This window comes from Scyliorhinus torazame, chromosome 3 (genome assembly GCF_047496885.1).
Source record: "Scyliorhinus torazame isolate Kashiwa2021f chromosome 3, sScyTor2.1, whole genome shotgun sequence".
Taxonomy (NCBI): domain Eukaryota; kingdom Metazoa; phylum Chordata; class Chondrichthyes; order Carcharhiniformes; family Scyliorhinidae; genus Scyliorhinus; species Scyliorhinus torazame.
This window is the reverse complement of record NC_092709.1, coordinates 64,384,096-64,408,873: the sequence shown is the minus strand read 5'-3', so window position 1 is coordinate 64,408,873 and position 24,778 is coordinate 64,384,096. Positions and strand designations below refer to the sequence as shown.

The window sequence follows — 24,778 nt, the reverse complement described above, 5'->3', positions numbered from 1 at the left end:
CATAAATCATGTGGTGAAAAATGAGAGAAACTAACTTAACACAGAAGTCCTGCATTATGAGTTTACTCAGGTGTACAAGCTAACCTTGTTTACATGTTATTAAAATTCTATGAGCAAGATGTGACAGAATGTGTTTAAAGTTTAGGGCAATTTAAGAAGAAAAGCAGGTTTCATCAAAGGATCTGTATGTAAAAAGAACTAGTTTGGTTTGGAGACAACTGGTCTGATCTTCTGCAGAGTGGCAATCAGAGTTGGACTGCCACTCCAATTTTTGTCTATGAATTGTTTTCCATTCTACCTTGCCTGACCCTCAGCCTCCGGCAGGGCAAGATTTGGGCAGCACAGCGTGTTCCACAGTGACCCCAGGGCTGCAGAGTTGGATGTGAGGAAGCCACACACACTTTTGTGTGGCACCAGCTGCCATAGCCAGGTAAGTTAAAGGTCCAGCCAAGTTGGATTTGACAGACCAGGGAGAAGAAATTGTAGGATTTGGGAGGAGTGAGTGTATTTGGTCCTCCGGGTGGGGGTGAGGGGGCTTGGGGAGGGGAGTGAGTTCCATGGCTACATAGAAAATAGAAGCATAGGAGGCCATTCGGCCCTTCGAACCTGATCTGCCATTCATTATCATCATGCCTGATCATCAAGTTCAATACCTTGATCCAGCCTCCGCCCCCACCCCCCCATCCCTTGATCCCTTTAGCCCCAAGAGCTATATCCAACTCCTTCTTGAAATTGCAGATTCACCACTCTGGATGAAGAAATTTCTCTTCACCTCAGTGCCTTATCCTCAAACTATGGCCCCTGGTTCATAACTCCTCTACCATTGGGAACATTCTTTCTGAATCTAGGCTGTCTAATCCGAATTTTGTACGTTTCTATGAGATCCTCCCTCATTCTTCTAAACTCCAATGAATATAATGCTAACCGATTTAGTCTCTCCTCATGGCAGTCCTGCCATCCCAGGAATCAGCCTGGTAAATCTTCACTGCATTCCCTCTATAGCAAGAACTTCCGTCCTCAGATAAGGACACCAAACTGCACACAATACTCCAAGTATGGCCTCACCAATGCCCTATACAATTGCAGTAAAACATCCCTATTCCTGTACTTAAATCCTCTCGCTATGAAGGCCAGCATACCACCTGCCCTCTTTACTGCCTGCTGTACCTGCTTGGTTACTTTCAGCAAGTGCAGTCTCTTTATGCCCTCCTCATAGCTTACATTCCCAATCTAGATTTGTATCATTAACAAGCATAGATTACTTTTAATCTCTTTGTCTAAATCAGACTTGTCCAACCTTTGGTGGGGCCACATTTCAAAGTTTGTCTCACTCAAGGGTCCATTGGCAAATTTTGTAAAGATACATTTTGGTACAACATTAAATAGGAATTTAAAAAACAGGTATGAAAAGAAACAACTTGCTGAGCAAAAAAACACAATGAGTAATAAAAAAAACAGAGTATTGGGAGTGTAACAGGGTGAGTGTTTGTTTTTCTGGCTCACTCCCAGGTTCAGGGTGCTCACTCTTTTATCCTCACCCAGTGAGAGCAGATGAAAGTATGATAATGTGTGTGGGTGAATGACAACCTTGATATTGGGCGTCATACTTATGGACACATTCTGCACACTCACACTCCCTCCCTCTCTCACCTTCTCTCAATGCCCTCTCATGCCCCCTCACCTCCCCTGCCCCCTCCCTCACACACTCTTTCTCTCTCCCCTCTCAAACACTTGTTCTCAGGCAGTCTCCAGGTGCCATAAAACATAGAATCTGGCCATTCGGCCCATTGAGTCTGCACTCACCTAGCCAGAAGCCAGTGGGAATAGAATGATAGTTAACGTAAAAGGCAATCCAAAAGTCCTCTAAGGCATGAAATAGTAAGTAGGTAAGTAAGAGGTAGATGATCCTATTAGGGAAAATATATGCTTGGAAGCTAGAAGACTAGAATACTGGTATACTGAATCGTTTTTTGCGAAGGAATATCAATAGAAGCAGAAATGCACAAATATTAGATGGGGTGATAATTGATAGGAAGGATGCAATGGATAGGCTGGCTATGCTTAGAGTGGGTAAATTGCCATCAGGATGGATTGGATCATAGGTTACTAAAAGAAGCTGGGTGGAGATTGCAGAAGGGTTTGCCAGAATGTTTCAATCTTCAAGAAAAGGTGTAATGATAGTCCTGGCATCTATAGTTTGACATCAGTGGTGGGTAAGATTTCTGAATTTAAAAAAATCAGGGAAACATATCATTTAGACATTTGAAGAGGTTTGAGTTAATTACGGAGAGCCAGCACAGATTTGTAAAAGGCAGATATTGCTTGACCAATCTAATTCAGTGTTTTGATGAAGTAATGGAGAAGGTATGAAGAGAATGTAGTGGATGTGTCTGTATGGATTAGAAAAATGTCTGACTAAGTACCACATAAAAGTCTGGTTAAAAATATTAAGGCTCATGGAATGGGAGGGTCTGCACCAACTAAATTGGTCAGTGCTAAGACCACTGCTTAAATATATGAAACTTGGAAGATTAGAATATGGTAACATTTCAAAATTTGCCAATGATACTGAACTTGGAGTGGCAACCAGTGAGAATGACACTAATCAATTGCAACAGGACATAAATAGGCTAGCAGAATGGGCAGACAAGTGGCAGATAGAACTTAATATAGAGAAGTGTGAGGTAATGTCTTTTGGTAGAAGGGATAAGGAGAGGCACCATAGACTTAATGGTACAGTTTTAATACAGGAACAAAGTGATCTGGGGGCACATTGTGTACAGATCTTTGAAGATGGCAGGACATATTGAGAGAATAGCTAGAAAAACATTTGAGATCTTGGACTTCATAGAGTATGGAGTACAAACGTTCTGTTGAATCTTTAGTTCCTCAGGGTATGAGCATAGGGAGAAGGCCAGCCATCTCTTTGCTCAACAATTAAGGCGGCAGGAGGCTGAGGGGGAGATTGTTCAGGTTAGGGATTTGGAGGGTAGGTTGGTCTCTGCCCCGAAGAAAGTGATCGGAGTGTTAAGGGCCTTTTATGAGAGGTTGTATAGGTCGGAGCCTCCGGAGGAGAAACAAGGGATGTCAGGGTTCCTGCAAAGGTTCGGAGTTTCCCAAGGTGTGGGAGGAATTGCTGGAGGTGCCACTGGGCCTGGAGGAGATTCAGATAATGTTGAAGCACATGCAAGCAGGGAAGGCACCAGGGCCAGATGGGTTCCCAGGGAATTTTATAAGTGGTTTTTGGATCAGTTCGGTCTGTTGTTGCTGGGCATATTTAGGGACTCTTTGGCACGGGGCAGAGACGATGGGGCAGGTGTCCATCGCACTGCTCCTGAAAAAGGATAAGGACCCCACAGAGTGTGGGTCGTACCGCCTGATCTCCCTGTTAAATGCAGATGCCAAGTTATTAGCATTAAGGTTGGAGCCTTGTCTTCCGGAGGTAGTAGGGAAGATCAGACAGCGTTTGTGAAGGGGCTGAAGTTGCCGTTGAACGTGTGGCAGCTGTTAAATGTGGTGCTTATCCCTGCAGCCGGCCAGTACTGGAGATAGTTGTATGGTTTTAATTCAATCCTAATCAACAGGATGCACTCAGCGAGTGGGATTTACCAGTCCCATCTACCGCTGGGATCACTCAGTCCCACCCAAAGTGAATAGACTTTTGGCTGCCCCCCTGCATCCCCCGAGGTGGGTCCCGCCACAGCAGGTTTGTAGAATTACGGCCAGTAGTTGACTAGTGTATAGAAGCAACATGACAATAACCGAGCTAAAAGCAAAAATAACTTTGTGAACTTGCTGGAAGTAACATCGATATTAAATAAAGAAGTAGGCTATTTTTCACTAGATTACAGGAGTCAAATATCTTAAACTAATACAACTACAGTATGTATGGAAACAGATATCACATCAGGAACAATTCCTGATTTTCCTTCTGTTCCAAGATTATTATGGTTTTACACTGAAGATAAAATCCAATGGGGAAATTTAATTCTTTAAGATTACCAACTGTTATGTTAACTTCATCATAAAAATTTACAGCACAGAAAGAGGTCATTTGGCCCATTACATCTGTGCAAGATAGTAAATGAGTGCAGGTGGTTGGCATTATATGGAGATTCACTTTTGGCCCTATAAAGTGACACAAACTGAAATTATGGTGGTTGGGTTAGAATGCATATGATTGTAACGTATGACTCTGAACAAATTATTATAAAACAGTGTAAAGATTGGCTCCAGCCCTATCCTTTACAGCTGACTTTCTGGAATATTGATACTTAGATATTCCAATAGCAAATTCCATTGATAATTATTAACAAGAAAGGATACGACATCCAACTTCAAATACATTGTTTGTTCCAATAGTCATAACTTTAGGCTCAATGTCTTCTTTTTGAGGCATGAGATTTACTGGATAGCTGGAAGATACAACAAATAATCATTTTTATAAAACGAGAAAATATGTGATAATGTATTGCTCAAAAGAAAATTCCAATTTTCATTTCATTCATGCACCTTCAACACAGAAACTGTTCCAGGCACTTATGCGGGGTGGCAAAGAGGAAAACTAAATGAAAACGTTACATGAGCAGACGCTGAGGCATCATATCAAAAGATAGGAAGAGCGTTTGAAAGTTCTGTTTAAAAGTTAGGTTAAAGCTGCAGACACAAGTGGGGGTGTTTGGGATGCACAAAACAGCTGAAAGTGGTGCAAGCACGAGAAGATAGAATCAGAGGGCAAAGGTGAGGAAAGTTGCAGAGATACTGCTGCAAAACTATGGATACATCTGAAAATGCCAACAAGGATTTAGAATGTAATAGTTGAGGAAAAGAAGCTGGTGTAGATCAACAAAGACAAAGGTGATGGTGAGTTGAGCAATACATGACAGGATAGGAGTACCACAATATTTCATTTACGTACCGTATAACATTTTATATTATATTAAAAGCGTGATACATAAATCCAAATCACACTTACTTCTTATCACACTTTGTTGGTAATATTTCACTGTTAAACACCAAGCAGAAAGTGAGCATATATGAGCATAAGGCCCAAGAGACAGCTCACTAGATTTTAGATAGGACGGACCACAATAGGAATCTCATTTTAAAAAAGGCAACAAATTTTGTACTAATTCATTGAAGCATCAAATTTGAAAGCAAGGTGGTGATATTGGGCGCAATTCTCCAGCCGGGGTGCACTCAATGGAGAGCACAACACGGCCGGAGAATGTCGGGAGAGCTTTCCAGCGAGCCTCCCGACAGGCTCCACACTTTGCGAGATTCTCTGGAGTCCCGTAAGATGTCAGAGTTGGAACCCCGCCCCAAATGGGCGGGACCGAATGATGCTCACGGAAGTAGGTCTTAAACCTACTTAAGACCTACCTGGCCAGGATCCACTGGCCTCCCTCGATTCTTAAGCTTCCCCAGTGAGGCTGCAGCTGGGCCCTGTTCAGTGCACTACCTGGAAAACAGGATGGCAGTGCAAGGGTGTCCAAGTGCCAGGATGGTACTGCCAAAGGTCAGGGGGCGAGGGGGGCCATGGCAATGAAATGAGGGTGGAAGGGGAGTTTGATGGGTGAGGGAGTGCAGGGCAGGTAAGTAGGGGCCTCCGGGAGGTTGGGTGGGTAATGGTGGGGGTTCTAGAAGGGAGTGGGTGCTGTAACAGGGTTTGGGGGGCCTGAAGAGGGAGAAACCCCAGGGACCCCATAGCGGAGTATCCTCACTTCGGGGGTGTGGGGCAATGTCCATGTGTGTGTGTGTGTGTGGGGGGGGGGGGGGGGGGGATATTTCCCATAGGTGTGGGGTCCCACAATCTCACTTAAAGATAGAGGCACCCTTACAAAATGGCGGCCCGATCTCAGAGTTCGGCTCCCCAGTGCTAAAAAGAAATTCTTAGTGGGCTAAACCGGTGAGAAGCTCCCCAGGCCCAAAAATGTGACTAAGTGTCATTGAATAGCGGTGGGGAGGCAGCCAGCAGAGCCGGCAGGAACCTTCCTCTCATCTCCATCTTAAACAATAGACCTCTTATTATTAAACTGTGTCGCTAGTTCTAGTCTCTCCAACAAATGTAAACATCCTCCTGTATCTACCTTATCAAATCCTTCAGGATCTTCAATAAGATCACCTCTCATTCTTCTAAACTCCAATGAGTATCAGCCCAACCTGTTCAACCCTTTTTCAGAAGATAAGCCCCTCATTCCAGGTATCGGTCAAGTGAACCTTAATTTATACACTTTTTCAAATAATGAGACCAAACATTGTACACAGTATTCCAGATGTCTGAACAAGGCCCGGTAAAGCTACAAAAAAAAAAGAAGTGCCTACTTTACATTCCATTTACCTTGCAATAAATGCCAACATTCCCCTTCCTAATCACTTACTGTGCCTGCATGCTAACGTTTCGTAATTCATGGACCAGGACAACCAGATCTTTCTTGCACCACAAAGTGCTACAATCGCTTTCCATATAATTAGCATATGTTTTTTTTTTCTTCCTGCCAAAGTGGACAAGCTCACATTTTCTCACATTATACTCCAAATATAATGTCATCCTGCCAAATTTTTGCCTACGTACTTAACCTGCCCATATCCCTATGCAGACACTCTACCTCCTCTTAACAACTAACTTTCCTATCACGGTGTCATCAGCAAATTAAGCTACCATACATTCGGTCCCTTCATCCAAATCACTGATATACCAAATCACTGAGATAGATTGGAAATAGATGGGGCACTGATCCCGGTGGTACTCCACTTGTTACAGCTTGTAAACCCGAAAAAGACCATTTACCCCTACTCTCTGCTTGCTCGTAGCTACCCAATCCTTTATCCATGCTAATACGTTACACCCTTATTTTGTATAGTACCCCTTGATGTGGTACCTTATCAAATTCCTTCTGGAAATCCAAGTACACCATTTCTGCAGATTCCACTTTATCCACCTTGGTTAGTATTTTCTTAAAAACCTCTAATAAATTAGTTAAACACTATTTCCCCTTCACAAACCCATATTGATTGATCAAATTATGATTTTCTACGTATCCTGTTTAACTTCCTTAATAATGGATTCTAGCAATTTCCCATGTCAGATGTTAGGCTAACTGGCCTGTAGTACCCTGCTTTCTGTCTCCCGCTTTCTTGACTAAAGGTGTTGTATTAGCTATTTTCCAATCCACTAGGATTTTGGAAGATTATAACAAATGCAGCCACTAACTCTGCAACCAATCTCTGCAATCCAAAATTGGCTTAGTGGCAGGAGATAGGTGGTGATGTCTGAAGGTCGTTTACAGGAAGGCTATGTTCAGTGGTGTGCTACCGGAATTGATATTGGGTTCCTTGCTGTTTGTAGTGCACATTAATGATCTAGATGTGAAAGTAGGATGTATGATCATAAGTTTTCAGATGACATGAAAATTTGTGGTGTGGTAAATGGCCAGGATGATATAGATAGGGCTGGTCAGAACGGTAGCAAATGGAATTTAACCCTGAAAAGTGTGAGGTGATGGATTTTGCCGGGGGCGGGGGGGGGTACTAACAAGGCAAGGGAATACACAATGAATGGAAGGATGCTAGGAAATACAGAGGACCAGAGGGATCTTGGGGTGCATGTCCATTGATCCTTGAAGGCAGTAGGACAGGTAAATAAGTATTAATAAGGCATATGGGATATTTGCCTTTATTAGCCGAGGCATAGAATGTAATAGCAGGGAGGTTATGTTAGAACTGTATAAAACGCTCGTAGACCACAGCTAGAGTACTGTGTGCAGTTCTGGTCACCACACTATAGGAAGGATGTGATTGCACTAGAGAGGGTGCAGAAGAGATTAACCAGGATGGTGCCTCGGCTGAAGCGTTTCAGCTATGAAGAGAGGCTGGTTAGGATGGTGTTGTTTTCCTTAGAGCAGAGAAGGCTGAGGGGGGCACCTGATTTGAGATGTACAAAATTATGGGGGCATAAGAGTAGATAAGGAACGCTTAGGGGCGGCAAGGTGGAGCATTGGTTAGCACTGCTGCCTCACGGCGTCGAGGACCCAGGTCGATTACGGCCCCAGGTCACTGTCCGTGTGGAGTTTGCACATTCTCCCTGTGCCTACGTGGGTCTCACCCCCACAACCCAAAGATGTGCAGTAGGTGGATTGGTCACCCTAAATTGCCCCTTAATTGAAATTTTTTTTAAAAAGGAACTTTTCCCCTTAATAGGGGGGTCAATAACCAGGGAAGTATACATTTAAGGTAAGGGACAGGCAATTTAGTGGGGATTTGAGGAAAATCCTTTTCACCCAGAGGGTTGTGGGAATCTGAAACACATTGCCTGAAAGGGTGGTTGAGGCGGGAACCCTCCTGACATTTAAGATGCATTTAAGGCTACGGACCAAGTATGAGAAAACAGGATTAGAATGGATAGATGCTTGATGGCTGGCACAGACATGTTAGGCTGATCGGCCACTTTTTGTTCAGTAAAACTCTATGACAAATTCTTTAAGGCCCTAGGATGCAGGCCATCTGATCCTCAGGACTGCCAGCCGTCCCGTACCAGCCTCCCCGAACAGGCGCCGGAATGTGGCGACTATGGGCTTTTCACAGTAACTTCATTTGAAGCCTATTTGTGACAATAAGCGATTTTCATTTCATTCATTTTTCAGCATTATCACTACTAATCCAGTATTGCATGTCAGACAAGTGAAATTTCAATAATTTGTTTGTTCCAAGTAATATATAAGCACTAAAAGAACAAAATTATCATAATTATTTTCTGTTACACCTCAAATATCTTTATTTAGGAATACCCATTACACATTTAGTCATCTGCCTACCTGTTTGTAATGAGGGCTTGTTCTTCAATCAAGTTTCCTTCACCAATGATGATTGGTCCTGCTTCTGCAATAATGCGAGCCTTGGGGTGTACTACTGTTCTAGGTCCTAAATTTTAAAAAAAGAACTGCATTAAGTTTTCACCCGTACTGAGCACAGCAACAGTATACAGATGTAAATACATTAGTCACAATAATGTGGTGTATGAGAACATAGGATTGCTAAAAACAAAATCACTCTGCATTAACTGCTGCAGCTAAGTATGCCATTCTAAGAAAAAATAAGCTGGATTTACCAATTAATTTATGCTCAAAGGTTAAAGTATCGAAGCAGTTAATAGAACCATAGCACAAGGTTTGAAATGCTGCTCTAATTTACTTGATCTAATCATTAGGGCAGCACGGTAGCATTGTGGGCACAATTGCTTCACAGCTCCAGGGTCCTAAGTTCGATTCCCGGCTTGGGTCACTGTATGTGCGGAGTCTGCACATTCTCCCAGTGTGTGCATGGGTTTCCTCCGGGTGCTCCGGTTTCCTCCCACAGTCCAAAGATGTGCGGGTTAGGTGGATTGGCCATGCTAAATTGCCCTTAGGGTTACTGGGTTATGGGGATAGGGTGGAGGTGTGGACCGGTGTGGACCTTGGGCTATGCTCTTTCCATGAGCCGGTGCAAACTTGATGGGCCGAATGGCCTCCTTCTGCACTGTAAATTCTATGATTATCTGAAAGCACAACATTAATTTTCACAACACTCTACTCTACCTAATCAATACCTTTCTCGACTCCTCCATTGTTGCTAAATTAGCAGACTTTTCATCCAACATCCAGAACTGGATGAGCAGAAATTTCTTCCAACTAAATATCGGGAAAACTGATGCCTGATGTTTTTGGTTCTTGTTCCAAATTCGGTCCCTAACTACTGACTTCATCTCTCTCCATGAGAACAGCCCGAGATTAACCTAGTCTGTACATAATCTTGTCATCATGTTTGACCTGGAGGTGAGCTTCCAATCACATATCCACACTATCATGAAGGTCGCCTATTTCTACCACTGTGTACATCGCCCATCTCAACTCATTTGCTGCTGAAACCCTCATTTATACTTTTCTACCTTCAAACGTGAATATCCCAGCACATTTCTGGCTGACCTCCCACATTCTACTCTCTGTAACTTGAAGACAACCAAAGTTCCGTTCCCTTATCATCCCTTGTTTGTGGACTTATATAGGGGCTGTTTAGCACAGGGCTAAATCACTGGCTTTGAAAGCAGACCAAGGCAGGCCAGCAGCACGGTTCAATTCCTGTAACAGCCTCCCCGAACAGGCGCCGGAATGTGGCGACTAGGGGCTTTTCACAGTAACTTCATTGAAGCCTACTTGTGACAATAAGCAATTTTCATTTCATTTCATTTCATCTTGATTTAAAACTCCCATCCTTGCTTTCAACTCCATCCATGGCCTTGCTCCTCCAAACCTTTGTAATCTCCTCAGCCACATAACCTTGCATGATATCTGCTCTCATCCAGTTCTTACCTCTTGAGAATCCCAGATTTTAAATACTCTGTCATTGGTGGAGGTGCCTTCAGTCACCTTGGTCCGAAGCTCTGGAAGTTCTTCCCTATATCTCTCTAGTTCTCTGTCTTGCTTGCTCCCTTTAAGGTCCTCCTGGAAACCGCTTTAACCAAGCTTTTGGTCACCTGACCCAATATCTCCTTGTGTGGTCTGTATCAGATTTTGTTTCACAATGTTCCTGTGAAGCACCTGGGGATGTTTTATTACACTACAGATGCTATGCAAGTTGTTGATGTTGCAGTAAATTGTTTGATGGAACAATTCAGCAGGTCTTTGAGCAGAACAGAGGAATTAATGTTTGGATGCTGCCTGAAAAAATTTCAACACAACTGTGTATTTCACACAAATCTAATTTATTTGACTTTTAGCCAGAATATTAGCCCCTGTAAATGGGCTAGAATTGTGATCAGCAAAAAGAGACCCAAATGAACATGGTTCAGTCCTGAATGTGAATAACAGCAAAATCCAATCACTGTGGTTACTTGTGGCCTCGTTGGTGTTTCAGCAGGTGGGATGAAGTAATGAAGCATTTTTGGTTAATTTCTAATTTCCAGCACTTGCACGTTTTTGCTTTCTGTTAGAAGTTGTTTGTTTCCCTGAATTTGCACAAACATTACTTTGATCTGAAAGATCTATTTGGTCTACTGTTTGGTTTTTTTAAATAAACAAACAAATGGCTTGGGATATACACCATAAAAACAATGGATTTTGAGACGGGAGGTGAGCGTGATATCCTTGTAATCAAAGACGACATTAATTATCTTGCAAAATGGGCATGCAATTGGCAAATTATCTTCAATAGATAGATTTGGTAAAGGAAAATAGTGCCATAACATTGAATTTGTATAGCCAGTGACCAAATTCATGGGCGTCATTCTCCGACCCCCCAGAGGGTCGGAGAATGGCCGTTGGCCGCCGTGAATCCCGCCCCCGCCGGTTGCCGAAGTCTCCGAAGGGAGAAAAGTCGGCGGGGCGTTAATGTCGCCGCTGCCGCGGAGAATGTCACGGGTCTGCACAAGGCAGCCGATTTTCGGCCTGCCGATATTCTCCCTTCCGGATGGGCCGAAGTCCCGTCGACGTGATGACCGTTCACGTCGACGTAAATTAAACCTCCTTTTCATCGGCGTGACCCGGTGCTCCAGGCTCACGCCGACCAGCGTGGAGGAGAGTGACGGCCTGGGGGGTTGGCTCTGGGCAGGCAATGGCGTGGCCGCAGTCTGAATGCGTGAGGAGAGGTGTGTCTCGGGTTGTGTGTGTGTGTGTGCGGCGGGGGGGGGGGGTGGTTAGAGTAGGCTGGGCTCCGGGGGAGTGCCGGGAGGGGGTCCGTGCCGGGGAGGTGGATGGGGGGTCCGTGCCGGGGTGAGGTGGGGGGGGTCCGTGCTGGGGTGGAGGTTGGGGGGGGGTCCGTGCCGTGGTGGAGGTTGGGGGGGGGGGGGGTCCGTGCTGGGGTGGAGGTTGGGGGGGGGTCCGTGCCGGGGTGAGGTTGGGGGGGGGGGGTCCGTGCTGGGGTGGAGGTTGGGGGGGGGGTCCGTGCTGGGGTGGAGGTTGGGGGGGGGGGGGGGGGGTCCGTGCCGGGGTGGAGGTTGGGGGGGGTCCGTGCCGTGCCGGGGTGAAGGTTGGGGGGGGGTCCGTGCCATGCCGGGGTGGAGGTTGGGGGGGGGGGGGGTCCGTGCTGGGGTGGAGGTTGGGGGGGGGTCCGTGCCGGGGTGAGGTTGGGGGTGGGGTCCATGCCGGGGTGGAGGTTGGGGGAGGGGGGTCCGTGCCGGGGTGGAGGGGGGGTCCGTGCCGTGGTGGAGTCCGTGCTGGGGTGGAGGGGTCCGTGCCGTGCCGGGGTGGAGGTTGGAGGGGGGGGGGGGGGGTCCGTGCCGGGATGGAGGTTGGGGGGGGTCTGTGCTGGGGTGGAGGTTGGGGGGGGGGTCCGTGCTGGGGTGGAGGTTGGGGGGAGGCGTCCGTGCCGGGGTGGAGGTTGGGGGGGGTCCGTGCTGGGGTGGAGGTTGGGGGGGAGGTCCGTGCCGTGCCGGGGTGGAGGTTGGGGGGGGTCCGTGCTGGGGTGGAGGTTGGGGGGGGGGGGGTCCGTGCTGGGGTGGAGGTTGGGGGGGTCCGTGCCGGGGCGGAGGTTGGGGGGTGGGGGGGGGGTCAGTGCTGGGGTGGAGGTTGGGGGGGGGGGGGGGGGGGGGAGGTCCGTGCCGTGCCGGGGTGGAGGTTGGGGTGGGGGTTGGGGGGGGGGTCCGTGCTGGGGTGGAGGTTGGGGGGGTCCGTGCCGGGGTGGAGGTTGGGGGGGTGGGGGGGTCCGTGCCGGGGTGGAGGTTGGGGGGGGGTCCGTGCTGGGGTGGAGGTTGGGGGTTGGGGGGGTCCGTGCTGGGGTGGAGGTTGGGGAGGGGGGGGGGGTCCGTGCTGGGGTGGAGGTTGGGGGGGGGGTCCGTGCCGGGGTGGAGGTTGGGGGGGGGGTCCGTGCTGGGGTGGAGGTTGGGGGGGGGGGGGGGGTCCGTGCCGTGCCGGGGTGGAGGTTGGAGGGGGGGGGGGGTCCGTGCCGTGCCGGGGTGGAGGTTGGGGGGGGTCCGTGCTGGGGTGGAGGTTGGGGGGGGGGTCCGTGCTGGGGTGGAGGTTGGGGGGGGGGGTCCGTGCCGGGGTGGAGGTTGGGGGGGGGTCCGTGCTGGGGTGGAGGTTGGGGGGGAGGTCCGTGCCGTGCCGGGGTGGAGGTTGGGGGGTGGTCCGTGCTGGGGTGGAGGTTGGGGGGTCCGTGCTGGGGTGGAGGTTGGGGGGGGGGTCCGTGCTGGGGTGGAGGTTGGGGTGGGGGGTCCGTGCCGGGGTGGAGGTTGGGGGGGGGTCCGTGCTGGGGTGGAGGTTGGGGGGGAGGTCCGTGCCGTGCCGGGGTGGAGGTTGGGGTGGGGTCCGTGCTGGGGTGGAGGTTGGGGGGTCCGTGCTGGGGTGGAGGTTGGGGAGGGGGGGGGGTCCGTGCCGGGGTGGAGGTTGGGGGGGGGGGGTCCGTGCTGGGGTGGAGGTTGGGTGGGGTCCGTGCTGGGGTGGAGGTTGGGGGGGGGGGGGGGGTCCGTGCCGGGGTGGAGGTTGGGGGGGGGGTCCGTGCTGGGGTGGAGGTTGGGGGGGGGTCCGTGCTGGGGTGGGGGGGTCCGTGCCGGGGTGGAGGTTGGGGGCGGGGACCGTGCTGGGGTGGAGGTTGGGGGGGGGGTCCGTGCCGGTGTGGAGGTTGGGGGTGGGGTCCGTGCCGTGCTGGGGTGGAGGTTGGGGGGGGGGGGGGTCTGTGCCGAGGAGGGGGATGGGAGGGCAAGTGAGTTGGTCCACCTGGCCAGGTGCCAGCCTCCAACAGTTGGACCCATGCGGTCCATGCCACCTGGCTGGGGGGAGGAGGGGATATGGGCAATGACGACATGTCGTCGTTCCCCTCCCCCCCACCAGGCCGTCATGTTTTCAGATCATCCAGCGATGTTGGCCGCCGTGGTGGCAGCCGCTCATGTCTATGTTGCCCTGGATGAGGAGGAGGAGGAGGAGCGTGCCAGAGAGGCGGCGCTGGCTGCCGCAGAGGGGCAGGGGCGTTAATGTCGCCGCTGCCGCGGAGAATGTCACGGGTCTGCGCAAGGCAGCCGATTTTCGGCCTGCCGATATTCTCCCTTCCGGATGGGCCGAAGTCCCGTCGACGTGATGACCGTTCACGTCGACGTAAATTAAACCTCCTTTTCATCGGCGTGACCCGGTGCTCCAGGCTCACGCCGACCAGCGTGGAGGTGAGTGACGGCCTGTGGGGTTCGCTCTGGGCAGGCAATGGCGTGGCCGCAGTCTGAATGCGTGAGGAGAGGTGTGTCTCGGGTTGTGTGTGTGTGTGTGTGCGGCGGGGGGGGGGGGGGGTGGGGGGGGGGGTGGTTAGAGTAGGCTGGGCTCCGGGGGAGTGCCGGGAGGGGGTCCGTGCCGGGGAGGTGGATGGGGGGTCCGTGCCGGGGTGAGGTTGGGGGGGTCCGTGCTGGGGTGGAGGTTGGGGGGGGGGGTCCGTGCTGGGGTGGAGGTTGGGGGGGGGGGGGTCTGTGCCGGGGTGAGGTTGGGGGGGGTCCGTGCCTGGGTGGAGGTTGGGTGGGGGGTCCGTGCTGGGGTGGAGGTTGGGGGGGGGGGGGGTCCGTGCCGTGCCGGGGTGGAGGTTGGGGGGGGGGGGGTCCGTGCTGGGGTGGAGGTTGGGGGGGGGGGTCCGTGTTGGGGTGGAGGTTGGGGGGGGTCCGTGCCGGGGTGGAGGTTGGGGGGGGGTCCGTGCCGTGGTGGAGGTGGGGGGGGGGGTCCGTGCTGGGGTGGAGGTTGGGGGGGGGGGGGCGGTCCGTGCCGTGGTGGAGGTTGGGGGGGGGGGGGTCCGTGCCGTGCCGGGGTGGAGGTTGGGGGGGGGGGGTCCGTGCTGGGGTGGAGGTTGGGGGGGGGGGTCCGTGTTGGGGTGGAGGTTGGGGGGGGTCCGTGCCGGGGTGGAGGTTGGGGGGGGGTCCGTGCCGTGGTGGAGGTGGGGGGGGGGGTCCGTGCTGGGGTGGAGGTTGGGGGGGGGGGCGGTCCGTGCCGGGGTGGAGGTTGGGGGGGGGGGGGGTCCGTGCCGTGCCGGGGTGGAGGTTGGGGGGGGGTCCGTGCTGGGGTGGAGGTTGGGGGGGGGGTCCGTGCTGGGGTGGAGGTTGGGGGGGGGGGGTCCGTGCCGGGGTGGAGGTTGGGGGGGGTCCGTGCTGGGGTGGAGGTTGGGGGGGAGGTCCGTGCCGTGCCGGGGTGGAGGTTGGGGGGTGGTCCGTGCTGGGGTGGAGGTTGGGGGGTCCGTGCTGGGGTGGAGGTTGGGGGGGGGGGGGGGGTCCGTGCCGGGGTGGAGGTTGGGGGGGGGAGGTCCGTGCCGTGCCGGGGTGGAGGTTGGGGGGGGTCCGTGCTGGGGTGGAGGTTGGGGGGGGGGGGGTCCGTGCTGGGGTGGAGGTTGGGGGGGTCCGTGCCGGGGCGGAGGTTGGGGGGTGGGGGGGGGGGTCAGTGCTGGGGTGGAGGTTGGGGGGGGGGGGGGGGAGGTCCGTGCCGTGCCGGGGTGGAGGTTGGGGTGGGGGTTGGGTCCGTGCTGGGGTGGAGGTTGGGGGGGTCCGTGCCGGGGTGGAGGTTGGGGGGGTGGGGGGGTCCGTGCCGGGGTGGAGGTTGGGGGGGGGGGTCCGTGCTGGGGTGGAGGTTGGGGGTTGGGGGGGTCCGTGCTGGGGTGGAGGTTGGGGAGGGGGGGGGGTCCGTGCTGGGGTGGAGGTTGGGGGGGGGGTCCGTGCCGGGGTGGAGGTTGGGGGGGGGGTCCGTGCTGGGGTGGAGGTTGGGGGGGGGGGTCCGTGCCGTGCCGGGGTGGAGGTTGGAGGGGGGGGGGGGTCCGTGCCGTGCCGGGGTGGAGGTTGGGGGGGGTCCGTGCTGGGGTGGAGGTTGGGGGGGGGTCCGTGCTGGGGTGGAGGTTGGGGGGGGGGGTCCGTGCCGGGGTGGAGGTTGGGGGGGGGTCCGTGCTGGGGTGGAGGTTGGGGGGGAGGTCCGTGCCGTGCCGGGGTGGAGGTTGGGGGGTGGTCCGTGCTGGGGTGGAGGTTGGGGGGTCCGTGCTGGGGTGGAGGTTGGGGGGGGGGGTCCGTGCTGGGGTGGAGGTTGGGGGGGGGGGTCCGTGCCGGGGTGGAGGTTGGGGGGGGGTCCGTGCTGGGGTGGAGGTTGGGGGGGAGGTCCGTGCCGTGCCGGGGTGGAGGTTGGGGTGGGGTCCGTGCTGGGGTGGAGGTTGGGGGGTCCGTGCTGGGGTGGAGGTTGGGGAGGGGGGGGGGTCCGTGCCGGGGTGGAGGTTTGGGGGGGGGGTCCGTGCTGGGGTGGAGGTTGGGTGGGGTCCGTGCTGGGGTGGAGGTTGGGGGGGGGGGGGGGGTCCGTGCCGGGGTGGAGGTTGGGGGGGGGGGTCCGTGCTGGGGTGGAGGTTGGGGGGGGGTCCGTGCTGGGGTGGGGGGGTCCGTGCCGGGGTGGAGGTTGGGGGCGGGGACCGTGCTGGGGTGGAGGTTGGGGGGGGGGTCCGTGCCGGTGTGGAGGTTGGGGGTGGGGTCCGTGCCGTGCTGGGGTGGAGGTTGGGGGGGGGGGGGGGGGTCTGTGCCGAGGAGGGGGATGGGAGGGCAAGTGAGTTGGTCCACCTGGCCAGGTGCCAGCCTCCAACAGTTGGACCCATGCGGTCCATGCCACCTGGCTGGGGGGAGGAGGGGATATGGGCAATGACGACATGTCGTCGTTCCCCTCCCCCCCACCAGGCCGTCATGTTTTCAGATCATCCAGCGATGTTGGCCGCCGTGGTGGCAGCCGCTCATGTCTATGTTGCCCTGGATGAGGAGGAGGAGGAGGAGCGTGCCAGAGAGGCGGCGCTGGCTGCCGCAGAGGGGCAGGGGCGTTAATGTCGCCGCTGCCGCGGAGAATGTCACGGGTCTGCGCAAGGCAGCCGATTTTCGGCCTGCCGATATTCTCCCTTCCGGATGGGCCGAAGTCCCGTCGACGTGATGACCGTTCACGTCGACGTAAATTAAACCTCCTTTTCATCGGCGTGACCCGGTGCTCCAGGCTCACGCCGACCAGCGTGGAGGTGAGTGACGGCCTGTGGGGTTCGCTCTGGGCAGGCAATGGCGTGGCCGCAGTCTGAATGCGTGAGGAGAGGTGTGTCTCGGGTTGTGTGTGTGTGTGTGTGCGGCGGGGGGGGGGGGGGGGGGGGGTGGTTAGAGTAGGCTGGGCTCCGGGGGAGTGCCGGGAGGGGGTCCGTGCCGGGGAGGTGGATGGGGGGTCCGTGCCGGGGTGAGGTTGGGGGGGTCCGTGCTGGGGTGGAGGTTGGGGGGGGGGGTCCGTGCTGGGGTGGAGGTTGGGGGGGGGGGGGTCTGTGCCGGGGTGAGGTTGGGGGGGGTCCGTGCCTGGGTGGAGGTTGGGTGGGGGGTCCGTGCTGGGGTGGAGGTTGGGGGGGGGGGGGTCCGTGCCGTGCCGGGGTGGAGGTTGGGGGTCCGTGCTGGGGTGGAGGTTGGGGGGGGGGGGTCTGTGTTGGGGTGGAGGTTGGGGGGGGTCCGTGCCGGGGTGGAGGTTGGGGGGGGGTCCGTGCCGTGGTGGAGGTGGGGGGGGGGGTCCGTGCTGGGGTGGAGGTTGGGGGGGGGGCGGTCCGTGCCGTGGTGGAGGTTGGGGGGGGGGGGGTCCGTGCCGTGCCGGGGTGGAGGTTGGGGGGGGGGGGGTCCGTGCTGGGGTGGAGGTTGGGGGGGGGGTCCGTGTTGGGGTGGAGGTTGGGGGGGGTCCGTGCCGGGGTGGAGGTTGGGGGGGGGTCCGTGCCGTGGTGGAGGTGGGGGGGGGGGTCCGTGCTGGGGTGGAGGTTGGGGGGGGGGGGGCGGTCCGTGCCGGGGTGGAGGTTGGGGGGGGGGGGGGTCCGTGCCGTGCCGGGGTGGAGGTTCGTGCTGGGGTGGAGGTTGGGGGGGGGGGGTCCGTGCCGGGGTGGAGGTTGGGGGGGGTCCGTGCTGGGGTGGAGGTTGGGGGGGAGGTCCGTGCCGTGCCGGGGTGGAGGTTGGGGGGTGGTCCGTGCTGGGGTGGAGGTTGGGGGGTCCGTGCTGGGGTGGAGGTTGGGGAGGGGGGGGGTCCGTGCCGGGGTGGAGGTTGGGGGGGGGGGTCCGTGCTGGGGTGGAGGTTGGGGGGGGTCCGTGCTGGGGTGGAGGTTGGGGGGGGTCCGTGCCGGGGTGGAGGTTGGGGGTCCGTGCTGGGGTGGAGGTTGGGGGGGGGGGGGGGTCCGTGCTGGGGGGGGGGGGTCCATGCTGGGGTGGAGGTTGGGGGGGGGTGTCCGTGCTGGGGTGGAGGTTGGGGGGGGGGGTCCGTGCCGTGCTGGGGTGGAGGTTGGGGGGGGGGGTCCGTGCCGAGGAGGGGGATGGGAGGGCAAGTGAGTTGGTCCACCTGGCCAGGTGCCAGCCTCCAACAGTTGGACCCATGCGGTCCATGCCACCTGGCTGGGGGGAGGAGGGGATATGGGCAATGACGACATGTCGTCGTTCCCCTCCCCCCCCACCAGGCCGTCATGTTTTCAGATCATCCAGCGATGTTGGCCGCCGTGGTGGCAGCCGCTCATGTCTATGTTGCCCTGGATGAGGAGGAGGAGGAGGAGGAGGAGGAGGAGGAGCGTGCCAGAGAGGCGGCGCAGGCTGCCGCAGAGGGGCAGGCGGCAGCCGCCCAGGCTGGAGGGACACCTGACCGATAGGACGAGGAGGGGGAGGAGGACGTCGCGGCCCCACGGCAACGGAGGCACCCGAGGGCGCCCCGTGTGTACCGGCCCCGGCAGTCATACCAGGACCTCACGGACCGGGAATGCAGGAGGAGACTCCGGATGAGCCGGGAAACCGTGGCACACATCTGCCACCTGCTGGCACACCTGTCACCGCGTGGCACTGGCGGGGGACACCCTCTCCCTGTGTCCGTCAAGGTTACGGTGGCCCTGAACTTTTATGCAACGGGGTCATTCCAGGCACCGAGTGGGGACCTGTCCGGCATATCGCAGACACCGGTGCATCCGGGCAGTGACAGATGCCCTGTATGCCATGGCGCACCGCTACATCCGCTTCCCCGTGGACCGGGCCAGCCAAGATGCCCGGGCCGTGGGCTTCTCTGCCGTGGCCGGGTTCCCCATGGTCCAGGGCGCGATCGATGGGATGCACGTCGCCGTGCGGCCACCTGCAGATAACAGGGCCGTGTTCACTAATAGGAAGGGGACCTATTCGATGAACGTACAGGTGGTCTGCGACCACCGCATGATGATCCTGCACGTCTGCGCCCGTCACCCAGGCAGTGTACACGACTCATTCGTGTTGTCGCGGTCATCCATCCCCGGCATGTACGAGAGACGCCATCCCCGGCTGAGGGGCTGGTTGCTGGGCGACAGGGGCTACCCATTGCGATCGTGGCTGATGACGCCTATACGGAGGCCACGCAATGAGGCGGAGAACCGCTACAATGATGCCCATGTAGCGACAAGGGGAGTGATCGAGAGGTGCTTTGGCGTGCTGAAGATGCGTTTCAGGTGCCTGGACCTCTCTGGGGGCGCCCTCCAGTATCGGTCAGATAGGGTCGGCCGCATCATTGTGGTGTCCTGCGTCCTGCACAACATAGCCCAGCAGAGGGGCGATGTGCCGCAGGCAGAGGAGGGCAGAGTGGAGGAGCAGCAGGAAGAGGCCCAGTCCTCCCCAGATGAGGGGGATGGGGGCAATGGTCAGGGCAGACGGGGTAGACACAGGCGGGTGGCTGTCCACCGTTACCGGCTGGCCCAGCGGGCACGGGACAGACTGATAGACGCCCGCTTCACTGACTAGATGGGTGTGGGAATCGGGTAGTATGGCCACAGACCGCACACCATGGCAACAGCCGACCACCCACACCCCACACCCATCCACCCACCCAGCACCCTCCCCCCCCCTCCCCAACCCCCCCCCCCCCCCCCCCCCCATTGCCGATCCACCTGCGGCACAATGGGCCGGGCTCACACAGTTGCGGGTGGACGTGTGTCTATCGCAGGCCATGGAGGATGATGACAACCCGCCCTGCGATGAGCTCCTGGCTCTACATCGTTGGACTATGTCTGACCCATGGCCACAGTACCACCATCCACCCGGACCATCCCTGCATGCGGCTGTGACACTGCAGCGCACGGTCCCGTCCTCTGCCCGGGGGATGTTGATGGCGGCCCAGGGGGCAGACTCACCTGGGGCTGAGGTAAGACCACCCCTCACACACACACTTGCGCTCAACGTACATGACACCCCCGCACACTTTGGACAGAGCACAAAGGCAGCTTCGGTAGGTGTAACATTGACTTTAATAACCAAAGGAGTTCATGCACGTGCCCTAGCCCCTAAAACTCATCTGTGCCCTGCACTCGTGCCAACTTACTCAGTGTCTAATTGTTTGGCCTTACGGGCCCTTTGACTACGTCTACGTGGTTCCCCAGACGGTACAGCAGAACTGGAGGTGGACTCCTGTGATTCCTGCCCTCTGACACTGGATCCCTTTGGCGGCCGTTTCCTAGGGCGTCCTGGCCTAGATGGGCCAGGCTGCGGCCCGGGCGACTGGGATGGCGAGCTGCCAGCCTGTCCTGCCCGTTGCCCACCCGATGCACCTGGGACGGAAGGGGGGGAGCCCGAGGTGTCGCGGTGTACCGGGACCTCCCCTACAGAGGGAGCCGGGACGGACCACACCACCTCCTCCTCCCTCGGGGTGCCCGATGGCCCCCAGGCCTCTACATGGGTGGGGGATGCGAACGGACTGGCCATCCGACGCCCCCCCGACATCTGGCGCTGCCAGTCCTGGAGGCCCGTGCTGGTATCGACAGGGGTCTGCAGGTTTGCAGCCATGGAGCCCAGGGGGTTGGCAAACCCTGTCTGTGACAGTGCGACGCCGGCTCGCACATGGCCACTGGCGCCGATGCCCTCAGCGATGGCCTGCAGAGACTGGGCCATGGCCTGCTGAGACTGGGCCATGGCCTGCAGAGACTGGGCCATGGCCTGCTGAGACTGGGCTATGGGGTTGAGCGCCTCTGCCATCTGGCGCTGGCACTGGCTCATGGCCTCCTGTGCGAGGGCAGCCATTTCCTGGGCCACAGACGCCGCCTGCACGGAAGGCCCCAGGCCTCGCAAACCGTTCCCCATGTCTGACACCGTCGCACCCATTGCCTCCACCGCGGACGCCACCCGTGCGGTGTCGGCCTGGGTGGCACGCATGACCGGCACCACTCCCAGCTCCTGGACGCGGGTGGACTCCTCCACCTGCGACCGCAGCCGCCGCAAGCCGCCCGTCACCCTCTTCGCTCGTCTCCGGGTCGGTGGTTGCATCGGATCTATGTGTGGGTGTGGTAACTGCAGGAACCGGGGATCCATCTGGGCGGCAGATGTTCGCTTGGGCTGGGCTGCCCTCCGACCGCCCGGTCCCTCTGCTGCTCCTACCTCCACCTGCTGTACCAGGACGGCTGTGTTGTGCGCACCAGTGAGTGTACCAGACGCCTCATCACTAAAGTGCCCAACCGTGGTGAGTGTTTCTGCGATGGTGGAGGGTGTTGGTGACAGCAGTGGCGTTGTGTCGTGCTCTTCGTCCCACTCTGAGTCCATGGCACTTTGGGGTGGGGGTTCGTCTCCACCCATCCACTCTGAGTCACTGTCCGGTATTTCGTCTTCCTGGGTAGTGCTGTCCCGGGTAGGGGTGTCCTGGGTAGTGGTGTCCTGGGTAGTGGTGTCCTGGCTCGGATGTGACGGGGGCCTGTGGCTGCCCCCCTCGTCGCTGGGTGGTCGCTCCCGCACGTGACGGGGGTGTCGTCTCCCTGTTGCTCCAGGTCTCTCCGTCTCCCGTGGTGTGCGAGGGGCATCCTGCGGGCGTCGCATGCTGGAGGGTCTGGGTCTCTCCGTCTCCCGTGGTCTCGGAGGGGCATCCTGCGGGCGTCGCATGCTGGAGGGTCCGGGTCTCTCCGTCTCCCGTGGTCTCCGAGGGGCATCCTGCGGGCGTCGCATGCTGGAGGGTCCGGGTCTCTCCGTCTCCCGTGGTCTCCGAGGGGCATCCTGCGGGCGTCGCATGCTGGAGGGTCCGGGTCTCTCCGTCTCCAGTGGTCTCCGATGGGCATCCTGCGGGCGTCGCATGCTGGAGGGTCCGGGTCTCTCCGTCTCCCGTGGTCTCCGAGGGGCATCCTGCGGGCGTCGCATGCTGGAGGGTGCGGGTCTCTCCGTCTCCTGTGGTCTCCGAGGGGCATCCTGCGGGCGTCGCATGCTGGAGGGTGCGGGTCTCTCCGTCTCCTGTGGTCTCCGAGGGGCATCCTGCGGGCGTCGCATGCTGGAGGGTGCGGGTCTCTCCATCTCCTGTGGTCTCCGAGGGGCATCCTGCGGGCGGTCTGCATCTGCGGGGATGAGTGCCTGGACGTTTGGTCCTGCGATACACAATGAAGCATGCATGGTTAGACATCAGGCAGTGATCAGGTGATACGGGGGAGGGGGATATAGGGGAGGGGGTATATGGGGACGGGCTGTCGGTGGCTCACTCGCTAGTACGCCCCCGACCTCTGCATCAGCAACCTCCCGGTCCTCAGGTCCACCAGCCAGTTCCAGGGCCCTTTCCTCGTGTACGGTCAGTGGCCTCTCATCAGCGGGCCCTCCTCCAGTCCTCACATGCTCCCTATTGTTGTGTGTGCGCTTCTCCTGTGGGGGGGGGGGGCAGGGGTAAAAGGCAACAGTGTTAGGTATATGAATGCGCGCCTTCGGTTGCGCGTGCATTGCAGAGGTTAAGGTTAGGGCTGGATTCACTTGGGGATATGGGGGAGGGGGGGCTATGGGGGATGGGGGAGGGGGGATATGGGGGAGGGGGGGATATGGGGGAGGCTCACCCTGCCTGCTCTGACGAGGCCGTTCACCTTCTTGTGGCACTGGGTGCCTGTCCGTGGTGTCAGGGCCACAGCGGTGACGGCCTCTGCCACTTCCCTCCACAGACGCCGGCTGTGGCGTGGGGCAACTCTGCGGCCGTGCCCGGGATACAGGGCGTCCCTCCTCTGCTCCACCGCGTCCAGGAGCGCCTCCACATCGCGTGACTCGAACATCGGGGCTGAGCGACGGCCAGCCATCCAGTCGGGTGTTGCGGTCGGGTGTTCCGGTCGGGTGGGGGGGGAGCAGCGCGGCCTTATGAGCCGTCACGCCGTGCAGCGCGTATGACGCTGCACGGCGTGAACCACTGCGCAAGCGCGGATCCCGTTACGTCGCTGCTAGCCCATTTCGGGCCGGAGACTATCGGCCCATTTTTCCGACGTGACGCAAGTCGGATTTGCGCCGTTTTTTGCGCCGATCGGCGGACTTTCCGCCGATAACGGAGAATTTCGCCCCTGGTCTCCCTCATTTTCTAAAGGTGGCTCCCACCAATGCACCGAAAGACACATACTGCAGTGATATGCAGATTTATTTAGCTGACTATCCTTTAAGTTATACAACGCATGGAAAATGTGTCCGAATGAGGGAGAGGAGGTGGGGTATATAGAAATACAGATACACAATACATCAGGAATGTAGATGCACAATTCATTCCAAGTTCTAATGAACAATTAAAAAGCCACAAAACAAAGCACTGAGGTTAATCTGGTCTTCAGCTTCTTAAAAAGGATGGAGGCAAGCGGCAAAAAAAAACTACAATGATATCAGAACTGAGAAGATATACCCATTTCCACACTAAAACTAATTTTTCAGGGCCAAAGAGGTTGTTCCCAGTAATAACTATGCCATTAAAAACTCGGTTATGCCTGACTGAACATGACTGTTGCGATCGGTAATTAGCTTAAGTTCGCACCATGACAGTGATCTTATTGAGAAGCCAATTGCATTGGCGAAGAAAGCAACTTTGAAGACCATGAGGAGTAGAGTAACACCAACAACTTCCAGATTTCTACCTTTAGGTGCACCAAAAGTTGCTGCTAGTTTTACATAGTGATAAATGAGAACACTGATAGCCTCACCATCATGGCATGGTAGTGGTTAGCATTGCTGGCTCACAGCACTGGGGACCCATGTTCAATTCCGGTCTTGGGTGACTGTGTGGAGTTTGCACGTTCTCCAGTGTCTGCTTTGGTTTCCTCTAGGTGCTTCGGTTTCCTCCCATAGTCCAAAGATATGCAGATTAGACTATAAGACCTAGGAGCGGAAGGCCATTCGGCCCATCGAGTCCACTCCACCATTCAATCATCGCTGATTTCAACTCCATTTACCCGCTCTCTCTCCATAGCCGTTAATTCCTCGAGAAATCAAGAATTCATCAACTTCTGTCTTAAAGACACTCAACGTCCCGGCCTCCACCGCCCTCTGTGGCGATGAATTCCACATACCCACCACTCTCTGGCTGAAGAAATTTCTCCTCATCTCTGTTCTAAAGTGACTCCCTTTTATTCTAAGGCTGTGCCCCCGGGTCCTAGTCTCCCCTGCTAATGCAAACAACTTCCCTACGTCCACCCTATCTAAGCCATTTATTATCTTGTAAGTTTCTATTAGATCTCCCCTCAACCTCCTAAACTCCAATGAATATAATCCCAGGATCCTCAGACGTTCATCGTATGTTAGGCCTACCATTCCTGGGATCATCCGTGTGAATCTCCGCTGGACCCGCTCCAGTGCCAGTATGTCCTTCCTGACGTGTGGGGCCCAAAATTGCTAACAGTATTCCAAATGGGGTTAAGTGGGTTGGCCAAGCTAAATTGCACTTAAGTGTCCAAAGATGTACAGGTTAGGTGGGGTTTTGGGGAGAGAATGGGAGAGTTGGCCTGTAGGGCGCTCTTTCAGAGGATTGGTGCAGATTCGAAGGGCTGAATGGCCTCCTTCTGCACTGTAGGGATTCTATGGAGTCTATCTATGGATTATGAGCACTGCAAAATCTGGTCAAGCAGGTTT

At 56.4% G+C, this 24,778-nt stretch overlaps 1 protein-coding gene across 2 annotated transcripts in view; it reads right to left on the bottom strand.

Annotated features, from left to right (window-relative positions):
• Positions 1-24,778, bottom strand: part of dctn6 (dynactin subunit 6) — a 63,921-nt gene that overhangs the window by 25,168 nt on the left and 13,975 nt on the right. For both annotated transcript variants that reach the window (XM_072495742.1, XM_072495743.1), the window contains exons 3-4: positions 8,814-8,919; positions 4,327-4,415 (exon numbers count right to left, since the gene is read on the bottom strand). In XM_072495742.1, the coding sequence (XP_072351843.1) occupies positions 4,327-4,415; positions 8,814-8,919 (195 nt within the window). The remainder of the gene's footprint in view (positions 1-4,326; positions 4,416-8,813; positions 8,920-24,778) is intronic.